Below are 12,500 nucleotides of genomic sequence, written 5' to 3'. Positions count from 1 at the left end.
ATCACCTACCTCCAGCCTTCTGTTCACACCTTCTGTGAATAAACACCTGCACTGTTACCTGCGTTTCCTGTGCCCCTGCTGGTCAAGAGTCGAACATGGCGCAGTGAGTAGGATCAGGACAAGGCTGCAGTGGGTACGGCGCAGAATGGAGAAGCAGTTGGAGGCGCTGGCTGCCCTGCTAGCGCGACAGTCGGAGCAGAGTCAGGCTCGCGAGGAGCGTTTAACCCAGCTGCTGGAGAGAGTGGGGACACAAGCTCCCAGTCGCACCACGGCGAGCAATGAAGGCGAAACCACAGCCCGCAGCACGTCTACCCAGGGCGCGAGGTTCCCGACGTCCGCCACCATCATTCCTCACTTAACGGCGTCAGCATCTTTACGTGAGTTCGACACGTGGCGCCATAAGTTTGAAGGATACGTAACCCTCGCCAGGATAGACTGTCTCTCCCTGGCTGAGCAGAGGGCGGCACTCGCTGCTGTCCTAGACGACGAGTGGACCCGTACACTTCGCTACGGGATAAGCTTACCGAGAGACGCGGAGTTAAGAACCATCCTCGATGCAATGTGTGAGTACCCTGCGAAGCCAGCGCAAACATCATCATGGATAGAAGAGACTTCTACTCCCGCGTGCAAGAAACGCAAGAAGGTTTTGACGACTTTTTATGTGCTGTTAAGGAAATCGCCAATTTCTGTGACTTTTGCGACCAGTGCATAAACCATCAGCTGCGTGACAGAATTGTCGTTGGGACACGAGACGAAGTGGCTCTGAAACGCATGCTGGAAAACAAGAAACTCACCCTTGAAAACGCCATAGATATTTGCAGAGCATCGGAGAGCGCTAACCAGTGTAGTGCAGTACTAAGGGGCGGCTCTCACTCTTCGAGCCATGGTGTGAACGCTGTCTCGAACTACAGGAAGGGCAGTTTCGGGGGGCTCAAGCCCCACGGGCTGTTATCGTTGTGGCAAAAATTGTCGCAGTGACAAAAGGGGATGCCAGGCAATAGATAAAGTGTGTCGTAACTGCGGGAAAAGAGGGCATTTTGCGAGTGTATGTCAGCAGACAGTGAGGAAACGACGAGGAGCTTCGAGGAGTTCCTCAACTGTCTCTCCTCATCGCGGTGCAGGCCCGAGGCGGGGAGCCAGTGCCAGTGTATACCAGCTCTTATCAGGCGTATACACAAAGACGGTGACGGCACGACCTGCGCCCCAGGTGCTCATTACCGCCACACATCCCGCTGGAAGAGACAAGATTACGTGGACTTCCTGACTCTGGGGGCCGAAACGACCGTTATTGGCCTCGACACGGCAACACTCCTTGGAATCCCGCCCTCCAGCTTGGCGCCCGCTGATGGTGATGGACTTTATGCTGCCGGTAATCACCCCCCTCACCTGTGTAGGAACTTTCTCGTCGCACTTGCAACTGGGCGACAGGGAAGCTGAGACTGTTGTGAGCGTGGTGAAGGAGGGGGTGAAGGGGGCGCTGCTTAGCTGGTACGATTCCATCGCTCTCGGAATCCTCCCCGAAGATTTTCCGGCTCAAATCCGACCGCTACGCAGGGAAGAACAGCACACCGGCAACAGCTCCATCAAGTACCCCGACCGCCTCGCAGCCACCTCTATCTACGCCCACAGAAGTGATCAGCTGGCCTCATTCCTACGACCCAACGCCACAGCAGCGTGCGGGGCACGCTGCTGCTGTGATCAAGGCCTTTCCCAGCGTCTTCGAAGCAAAGGAAGAGTTTACGTGCAATGGCTGGTGGATCCATGGCCATCGAGTTGACAGACGACGCTCGAACCCCTTCGCCGTAACAGCATCTCGTACAATCCCTTACAATTGGCGTGAAGAAATTAAGAGCCAGTTGGAAGAGCTGCTTAACAAGGGAATCATCGAGAGTGTGGACTACCCTACGGCATGGTGCCACCCCATCGTGCCTGTCCCAAAAAAGACATCTGGTGTAAGGCTGTGTGTTGACCTGACACGACTCAACCGTTACGTGAAGAGGCCCGTGTATCCAGTGCGCTCACCTCATGACGCCATCGCCTCGATCGGGACCGGAGCAGTTTGGTTCACCACTCTTGATGCCAAGATGGGGTATTTTCAAGTCCCCATTAGAGAAGAAGACCAGGATTTAACCTGCTTCATAACACCTTGGGGTCGGTACAAGTTTCGGCGAGCGGTTATGGGGTCTCGTCTCGTCTGGAGACGAGTATAACCGTCGAGGAGACCAAGCTCTCGGCGACATACCTAACACCATCAAGATCGTGGACGACATCCTGGCCTATGACTCCACCTACAGTGCGCACTTAGCCCATGTCATTCAGATTGTGCGGCGGTGTGACCAGCACGGCATCACTCTCAACCCACAGAAGTTTACATTCGCGGAAAGAGTGGTAGATTACTGTGGTTACTCTGTTTCTGGACAAGGCTAACACGACAGACTCAAAGAAAGTTAAGGCAATCTCTGACTTCCCACGACCACAGCACATCACCGACTTACGATCATTCATGGGTCTTACAAACCAGCTTGGAAGCTTTTCTCACTGCTGTGGCTGCAGCTGCACAACCCCCTCAGAGATCTCTTACGCCCGAAGAACAGTTGGTGCTGGTCTCCTAACCATGAAGAGGCGTTTGAGAAGGTGAAACAGTGTCTCGTCAGCCCACCTGTCTTGGCATACTTCGACCCATCATTACCAACGATGCTACAGACTGACGCCTCAAGGATGCACGGATTTGGATTCGTTCTCCTGCAGAAGCACAGTGACCAGTGGAAGATGGTGCAATGCGGGTCAAGATTTGTTACAGACACAGAGAGCCGCTATGCAGTAATAGAGTTGGAAATGGCTGCAATCGTCTGGGCAGTCAGGAAATGTGGCACCTACCTGAAAGGACTCCCTCACTTCGATCTAGTGCTCGACCACCGCCCGCTGATACCTCTCCTCAATAGCAAGTTGTTGGGAGAAATAGAGAACCTGCGGCTGCAGCGCATGAGGGAGAAGCTTGCTCAGTATTCTTTCACAGCAAGCTGGCAAAAGGGATCGACACACTGTGTGCCCGACGCCCTCTCACGTGCTCCAGTACAGGACCCAGTGGAGGAAGAGGATGCTGCTACTTCTGGTGACCTCGACCCTCTCCACTCAGCGGTCATCTCAGCGTTATCTGCCACCAATGAGGACGGCGTCCGCTTAGCACCACTCCAGGATCAGACTGTGGAAATGGTACGTGCCGCAGCAGCAAGAGACGGGGAGTACTGCTTGCTCAAGAACGTCATCATCGAGGGCTTCCCTGATCATTGCCACGACCTCGATCACCGCTTGCGTACGTACTGGCCGGTGCGCAGTCTGCTGGCCGTAGACGACGACCTGGTGGTTTACGGGCCGAGGCTTCTTATTCCTCACAGCCTCCGCCGAGAAACACTAGAGCGACTCCATGACAGTCATCAGGGGATGGAGCGCACCAAGCGACGGGCCCGACAAACGGTGTACTGGCCTGGTATGGACAGAGACGTTGAGAACGTCGTTTCTGGATGCTCACTATGCCGTCCACTCCTACCAAGCCAAGCCAACGAACCTCTCTGGCAGGACACGGACACACCCAGCAGGGTGTTTGAGTCAGTTTCTGCAGACTACTTCCACGCAGCAGGCCGTACATACCTCGTGTATGTAGATCGCTTGTCTGGGTGGCCTCACGTGTCTGCATGCTCACGTCCAGCATCGGCTGATCAGCTCGTTCGTGTCCTTCGGGGTGTGTTCGCCGACACGGGCGTGCCTGTTCTCCTGAGGACTGACGGTGGACCGCAGTTCACTTCTTCATCGGTACGGCGCTTCCTGGCTCGATGGGGGGTGGAGCATCGTGTATCTTCACCTCATTATCCACGCTCCAATGGTCACGCCGAGGCAGCGGTCAAGTCCGTGAAGAAGCTGATCCTCACGACCACACAGCAGGGACACCTGGACGAGGATGCGTTCGCTCGCGGGTTGCTGGAACTGCGCAACACTCCGAGGGCGGAAGGGCGATCACCAGCACAAGTCCTCTTCGGTCATCCTATGAGGTCCTGTGTCCCGGCTCATCATCGCTCATACGCTCAGCAGTGGCAGCGCGCTGCTGATGAGTGCGACGCCAAGGCAGAGCGACTGAGGAAGAAAGCGAAACTTCGCCACGACGCGTCCGCCCGTACTCTTCCTCTCCTGCACCTCGGTGGCCACGTCGACGTTCAAGATCACACGACAGGCCTCTGGGATCGCCTGGGTGTCATCGTGGCTGTTGGGCGAAGGAGAGACTACCTCATCAAGATGGGCAGCGGTCGCGTGATGTGGCGTAATAGAAGACACCTACGCCCACACAGACCTCTTGCTCCCCTTCCTGTCGAGCAGCACACCGCTCATGGCGGTGCAGCGCTTCAGCATCAGGGTCACGAGGAACACCACCATCCCGGCAGCCCGGAGCATCAGGGTAACGGGGTACACCGTGGCCGAGAGCAACCAGAGCGTCGAAGCAGCCGACAGCGTAGGGAGCCGAGACGACTGCAGGTGCGGTGGCACCGTAGCACCTACGATTAGTCGTACGTGTTCATTGTACGCTGTGTTTGTTTTGTGTATATGTACCGTGTTTTCTGTACTTCAATCATTGTAACTTTGTTTCATGTGTTACGGTAGCCATAACAAAGATAAGGAATCTTCCTTATGTCTCGGGGGAGGTGTGTGGTTGTTAGCTAGTTGTGTGAACGAGTGAATGAGCGAGACTTGTGTGAGGCATGAATACGTGTATGAGTGAACGAGCTAGGCTTCAGTCATAAGTGTTAAGTTGAAGTGCGCGGCCTGGCGCCGAGAGATCACCTACCTCCAGCCTTCTGTTCACACCTTCTGTGAATAAACACCTGCACTGTTACCTGCGTTTCCTGTGCCCCTGCTGGTCAAGAGTCGAACAAAGACGAAGAGGAAGAAGAAGAAGAAGAAGAGGAGGAGGAAGAGGAGGAGGAGGAAGAGAAAAGATGAGAATAATATAGAAAGAAGAAGAATAGGAGGAGGAGGAGGAGGAGGATGAAGAGGAAGAAAGGTAAGAGGAATATAGAAAGAAAAAAAAACGAACAAGAAGAAGAAGAAGAAGAAGAAGAAGAAGAAGAAGGAGAAGAAGAAGAAGAAGAAGAAAAAGAAGAAGAAGAAGAAGAAGAAGAAGAAGAAGAAGAAGAAGAAGAAGAAGAAGAAGAAGAAGAAGAAAAGTAACATAATAAACAGACCAAATCACCAAGGTACGTCAATTTTGCCCACTGCAGTACGAAAGTCGCCCCTGGGATGGCAAGGTGCGCTGGTTACCGTACGCAGCAGGTTGACTTACTGAAGAAATGCTTGGCTGGTAATTCTCTCTCTCTCTCTCTCTCTCTCTTTCTCTCTCTCTCTCTCTCTCTCTCTCTCTCTCTCTCTCTCTCTCTCTCTCTCTCTCTCTCTCTCTCTGTAATCATCATTCTTATCAATTCGTGTAAACATGAAAGAGAAAATTACGATAAAACGTTTCCTACTGAGCCCTCGTCATCACTCACGCCTAAAAACGTTGACTTCCTTTCGTCTCCACAGCTAAAGAGACAAATAAACGTTTTTCTTCCTCTTCGTTCATGCCTTTTTTATTATTTTTCTTCTCAGTTTTCCCACGAGAAGTAATGGTAATGAAAACTGTGAATCTAAAATAATTCCACGTTTTTTTTTATGTTATTATTTTTTTTAACGTATTTTTTAACAATACTAAAGAGGTACCTAGTGAAAGTCAACGGGTTAAGGAAAGGGTGAAAGCCATATGAACCAGCTGAGGGAAGTGAAAGAGATCTATAATAAAACTAATGGCAAGGCTTTATAATAGACACCAAGATTGACAGGAACATCACTACTAACAGCGAGAAATTTTATAAGGAGAGGCAGGCATATATGAGAGAGGGAGCTTATGATATTAAGAGATATATATTAGTACACCTCTCCTGACAGTCTTCTTCCTCTCCTTCTCTCTCCTTCCCTCTCCTTTCCTCCTCGCTCTCCAGGCCGCAGTCATCAACCACTTGTTCAAAATGCTGTACAAACTCGTCAAGAAATATATATATAGATAGATACATAAACAAGGCGCTAGGTAAACAATACAATTCTGGTTCAACACGACACGACACACAGGGAAGGTGAGAAACAAAAGAGCATCTGGTAAATAAGAGAACGTTTGGAAAAATAGAGGTAAATAAAAATAAGTGGATGAAATGTTAGGTGAAGGTGGAAATAGAAGTAGTGATGATAAATGTTAGGTCCAGAGAAATAGAAGAAAAAGAAAGTAGTGAATGGTGAATGAAAAGCGTAGGAGTAAGGGAATATGATAAATAAAGAAGACAAAACACAATAAAAGTAATCTAGATATTTTAAACAAGGAGGAAAAAAAAAAATGACAAACCACGAAGGCGAAATCAAACCAAAAAAAAAAACAAAAAAAACAAGCAACATAACTAATAAACAAACAAACAAACAAAAAAATAAATAAATAAATCAACAAAGAAACGAGAAAGAAAAATAGAAAAAGAAAACGATAAAAAAAAACAGCGGAAAGAAAACGACGAAAAAAAAATAAATAAAATAAACAAATATAAATGAAAACAAACAAACAAACAAAAACAAAAGAAAAGGAATAAGCTACACAGACAAACAAAAACAAAGAATACAAACACAGAAATGAGATCAACAAACCAAGGGGAAGATCTAGAAGGAAGCAAACACGACCCACACACACACACACACACCCACACACACACACACACACACACACACACAACACCACGACCTGAGCAAATAATGACAAGACGAACAAACAAACACACAGAACTAAGCTGCAGGGGAAAATACTTTAGCACATAACAAAACTGGCGACAAATAACAGAAGCGATGAGGAAAAGGTAAAATAAAGGAGGAAAGGAGGGAAAAAGTCTTGAAAATTTATATTGGGGGAAAACTCACGGAAATAAATGAAATACGAAAGACAGAGACAGAGACAGAGAGAGGAGAGAGAGAGAGAGAGAGAGAGAGAGAGGAGAGAGAGAGAGAGAGAGAGAGAGAAAGAGAGAGAGAGAGATCAAACTACTTTTCTTTCTTCCTTTCCTCTTTGATAAACACAAACAGGAAAAACCTCTCCCCCACCCCCTCCCCTCCCCCCAACCCTCCTATCTACCTCTGCTTTCTATTCCTCCCCTGTCACTCTGTCCCTCCTCCTCCTCCTCCTCCTCCTCCTCCTCCTCCTCCTCCTCCCAGACACGCAGAGGCAATACTGGGTCAACATTGCAATTTACTAGAGGAGAAGGAGGAGGAGGAGGAGGAGGAGGAGGAGGAGGAGGAGGAGGAGGAGGAGGAGGAGGAGGAGGAGGAGGAGGAGGAAAGGAAGGTTTGCAAAGGAGGGAAATAGCTGGAGGGAGGGAGGAGGGAGGAAAGATGGAAGACATGGAGGAAAAGGCGGGAGGAAAGATGAAGGAAATGGAGGGAAGGAGGGAAGGAGGAGAAAAGGAAGGAAGGATAAGGAGATGAAAAGAAATGGAGATAACATGTGAAAGGAGGGAATAAATGAAGGAGATGAAGGAAGGAAGGAAGGAAGGAAAGAAAGGAAGGAAGGATAACGAGAAGAAAGAAAAGGAAGGAGATAATGTGGAAGGAAAGAGGAAATAAAGAAGGAAGAAAGGAAGGAAGGAAGACAAGAAAAGGCAAAAAAAAAACATTAAGGAAATGAAAAAAAGAAGAAAATAGACGAATGAAGAAAGGAAGGGAAAGGAACAAGATATAATAATAATAATAATAATAATAATAATAATAATAATAATAATAATAATAATGGGCCAATAACACTACTACTACTACTACTACTACTACTACTACTAATAATAATACTACTAATAATAATAACAATAATAATAATAATAATAATAACGATAAAAACAGTGACGCACGAAGAGAGAGAGAGAGAGAGAGAGAGAGAGAGAGAGAGAGAGAGAGAGAGAGAGAGAGAGAGAGAGAGAGAGAGAGAGAGAGAGAGAGAGAGAGAGAGATACCTTTCTCACATGACCTAATCGTAGAGCAGAGGAAAAAAAGGTCAGTTATCGATACAAACCCTCCTCCTCCTCCTCCTCCTCCTCCTCCTCCTCTTCCCTCCCTTCATCGTTTTTCTTTGGATCGTTCTTGTTAGAGAGAGAGAGAGAGAGAGAGAGAGAGAGAGGAGAGAGAGAGAGAGAGAGGAGAGAGAGAGAGAGAGAGAGAGAGAGAGAGAGAGAGAGCAGGGTACACACACACACACACACACACACACACACACACACACACACACACACACACACACACACACACACACACACACACGTTAGTAACTATTCTCCATTACCACTGAACCCTGGAGGAGGAAGAGGAGGAGGAGGAGGAGGAGGAGGAGGAGGATGCTAAACACCTCCCCCACTCTCTCTTCCATCCTTCCTCTCACTTTCAGGCCAAACTGCACGGAGGAGGAGGAGGAAGAGGAGGAGGAGGAGGAGGAGGAGGAGGAGGAGGAGGAGGAGGAGGAGGAGGAGGAGGAGGAGGAGGAGGAGACCAACTTGCATAACTTAACGGAGACTATACCAGAGTGGGGGGGGGGGCTTCTTAACCTCCCCCATATTACCCCCCCTTCTCCAAACACATGCAAAATGGGACCACAGGGGGAGGGGGGGGTGTCTAAGGGGGAGGGGGATCAATGCAGTAATGGGTAAGGGGTCATCGCCCCCCCAGAGCTCACCGGGGCGGGGGGGTGGTACCTCCTGAAGCTCCACGCTGTACATGAAGGAAGAGGAGGAAGAGGAAGAGGAGGAGGAGGAAGACTTGGAGAGAAGAAGCGCGGAGGAGCGGCCACTGGCACCTCTTCTTCCACTGTGAGCCGACCCCGCTTCTCCTCCTCCTCCTCCTCTTCCTCTTCTTCTTCCTCCTCCTCTTTTGCCTGCCGTCCCTCCCCCCCTCCTCCATCTCCTCCTCTCTCGTTCTCTTTCACTAGCCCCACCCTCCTCCTCCTCCTCCTCTTCTCTCTCTCTCTCTCTCTCTCTCTCTCTCTCTCTCTCTCTCTCTCTCTCTCTCTCTCTCTCTCTCTCTCTCTCTCTTCTCCTTCATCTTCTCTTCCTATTTCTTTTTTCTTCTTCTTTTCTCTATCTCCTATTTTTCGTTCTAGTCTAATTTCTTTCTCTCGTGTTCTTCATTATTTGTATTATTCTTTTATATCCTCCTCTTCCTCCTCCTCCTCCTCTTTCCTCTTCCTCCTCTTCCTTAGACCTTCCATTCTTCACCTCCTCCTTCTCCTCCTCTTCTTTCTTTTATTCCCATTCTTCCTCCTCCTTTTTCTTCCCTCCTCTCATCCTGCCATCCCTCCTCTTCTTCTCCTCTCCCTCTTTCTCTACCTCCTCCTCCTCTTCCTCTTCTTTTTCCTCCGTCTATTATCTTCTATTATATTTTCCATCTCACACACACACACACACACACACACACACACACACACACACACACACACACCACACACACACACACCACACACAAAATACCTCAGTCATCCCTGCTTTTCTTTTTCATTTTCCGTTCGTTTGTTCGTTCGTTCGTTCACTATGACGGCTGAAATCGTTTTCCTTTGATCGCATTACCAGCGGAAACCATTATAACACACTCTCTCTCTCTCTCTCTCTCTCTCTCTCTCTCTCTCTCTCTCTCTCGGCACACACCAAGACACAAACATACACACAAATATATATACACAACATGCCAGGAATGCAACTTAGGTGACACGTGAACAAAACAACAAACAAACAACAACAAAAATATAAATGAAAATAAAAAAAAACAAAAGAAAAAAAAAAGGAAAAGAGTAACATCAAAGAAGAAGAAGAAGAAGAAGAAGAAGAAGAAGAAGAAGAAGAAGAAGAAGAAGAAGAAGAAGAAGAAGAAGATGGTGTAGTAGTAGCAGCTGTTATAGGAGGAAGAAAAGGAGGAGGAGGAAAAGGAGAAGGAATGAGGAGGAGGAGGAGGAGGAGGAGGAGGAAAAAGGAGGAGAAGGAGAAGGAGGAGGAAAAGGAGGAGAAGGAGGAAAAGGGAGGAGGAAAAGAAGAAGATGAAGGAGGAAAAGGAGGAGGAGGAATAGAAGATGAAGAAGAAGAAGAAGAAGAAGAAGAAGAAGAAGAAGAAGAAGAAGAAGAAGAAGAAGAAGAAGAAGAAGAAGAAACAGAGACAACCAGAGAGAGAGAGAGAGAGAGAGAGAGGAGAGAGAGAGAGAGAGAGAGAGAGAGAGAGGAGAGAGAGAGAGAGAGAGAGAGAGAGAGAGAGAGAGAGAGAGAGTATGAACAGTTTTACGAATATAACCCTTTTAATGACACATCTTAATTATATATTTTTTAAAGTAATCACAAAATATTTAGAGCGGGTGGAAAGTAAATTAAGAAATAAAAACAATAACAGCATCACAACTTTATTTATTCATTTATTTATTTATTTTATTCTAAAACATAACTTAAAATACAAAAACATTTATTCATTTCGATTTATTTTTTAATCTAACACATAAATTTTAGCAAGCATAAGCAGTAATAATAATAATAATAATAATAATAATAATAATAATAATAATAATAATAATAATAATAATAATGATAATAATAGCACATGCAGGACTTAAGCCGTAATAATAATGATAACAATAATAATAATAATAATAATAATAATAATAATAATAATAATAATAATAATAAACTTACTGTAGGATACAATAGCACCAATACAGCGAATAATAGAAAAATAAAACAAAGGGTTGGTGGAAAAAAAAGTCACATTTATTGAGAAAAAAGCGACACACACAAAAAATAATGAACAACAACAACAACAACAACAACAACAACGACATACATGCAAAAAATAAAAGTAAATAAATAAATAAAGGCTGAAAAAAATAATGTACAGTATTTTTTTTAATTCAATAGTAAATAAATAAATAAATGAATAAATAAAAGACATTCATAAAGAGGAATATAAAACAAAACATTAAGGCAAGCTCTCTCTCTCTCTCTCTCTCTCTCTCTCTCTCTCTCTCTCTCTCTCTCTCTCTCTCTCTCTCCTTTTTATCATATTTTTTTTCCTTCTTCATATGCTTTCCTTCATTCTCTTCTTTAAACTGTTTTTTGTACTCTCTCTCTCTCTCTCTCTCTCTCTCTCTCTCTCTCTCTCTCTCTCTCTCTCTCTCTCTCTCTCTCTCTCTCTCTCTCTCTCAAGCTATAAGGGAATGACAATCAAGATGACACCTTCTCTCTTCACGCTGACACGTGGAGAGAGAGAGAGAGAGAGAGAGAGAGAGAGAGAGAGAGAGAGAGAGAGAGAGAGAGAGAGAGAGAGAGAGAGAGAGAGAGAGAGAGAGAGAGAGAGAATACAGTACAATAACAATCCAAATTTTCTTCCTGACAAAGAAAAAACAAGGAGAAAACGAGAACAGGAATAAGAAGTAGTAGTAGTAGTAGTAGTAGTAGTAGTAGTAGTAGTAGTAGTAGTAGTAGTAGTAGTAGTAGTAGTATAGCAGAACTAGAGTCAAACACACACACACACACATACGCACAACAACAACAACAACAACAATCACCACAAAAAATTTACCTGCTCCAGTAGACGTATCTTCCTTCGTCGAGTCTGCTCCTCCAGGCGATCCACGGCGTCTCTCAGTTCCTCTATCTCCTCCTTGGCTGCCTGCAATGTGTCTATTTCATGTTTGATCGCCACCATGTCACGCTTCACTTCCACAACCTCGCTCTGGCAACTCTCCAGGCTCTTCGTTAGGTCCTGCAGCTGTGACCTAGAGTGTGCGTGGTGGTGTGGCCCGATTGCAAGCGAGCACACGCACACACACACACAAAGGGGAGGGGTAAGGATGTGTTAGTATTGTTGGAACGTCTTGTTTTGGGGTTTTTGGAAGAGTTTGAGTTTGGGTTTGGGTTTGGGTTTGTTTTTTGTTTGTTTTCTTTCTTGGTTTATTATTATTATTATTATTTTTTTTTTAGGGTTTAATTTTGGATTTTATTTGAGTATTTGTGTGTATAGTTTTATTTTCTTTTTGTTTTCTTTCTTAAGGTTAATTTTAAAGTAGTTGACTTAGTAAAGGCGTGGATTGTTTTTTTTTTTTTTTTTTTTTTGCAAGTTTGAAATCATTTTGAGTTGAATTAGCGATGCCATGTACTTTTTTTTTTTAAGTTTAAGTTGGAAATTATTGGCGTTGAATTAAAAAAAAAAACTGCAAAGTATTTTTTTCTTTTTTTTTTTTCTTTTTTTGTCAGCGGACTTTTGAATTTTGAATTATCAGAGTTGAATTAGTTTTGGAATGAAATGTTGTCGTTGTTTATTTATTTATTTATTTATTTTTAGAAGATTAAGTATGAATTGGTTTATGTTGAATTAGTATTGGACTGTACGGCGCTTTTTAGAAGAGTTAAACTGTTTGTGTTGAATTAGCATTGGACTGT

General features: G+C 45.7%; 1 protein-coding gene across 35 annotated transcripts in view; it reads right to left on the bottom strand.

Moving 5' to 3' along the window:
- Positions 1–12,500, bottom strand: part of LOC135113079 (glucose transporter type 1-like) — a 112,404-nt gene that overhangs the window by 55,069 nt on the left and 44,835 nt on the right. For 33 of the 35 annotated variants that reach the window (XR_010274704.1, XM_064028092.1, XM_064028093.1 and 30 more), the window contains one exon: positions 11,641–11,836. The exons of the other annotated variants lie outside the window; for them this stretch is intronic. Coding sequence is in view for 32 of the 33 variants with exons in the window: in XM_064028092.1 (XP_063884162.1) it covers positions 11,641–11,836 (196 nt within the window). In the remaining variant the exon portion in view is untranslated. The remainder of the gene's footprint in view (positions 1–11,640; positions 11,837–12,500) is intronic. 35 annotated transcript variants of the gene reach the window in all.

Source organism: Scylla paramamosain, chromosome 25 (genome assembly GCF_035594125.1).
Source record: "Scylla paramamosain isolate STU-SP2022 chromosome 25, ASM3559412v1, whole genome shotgun sequence".
Taxonomy (NCBI): Eukaryota; Metazoa; Arthropoda; class Malacostraca; order Decapoda; family Portunidae; genus Scylla; species Scylla paramamosain.
This window is presented reverse-complemented; position numbering and strand designations above follow the sequence as displayed.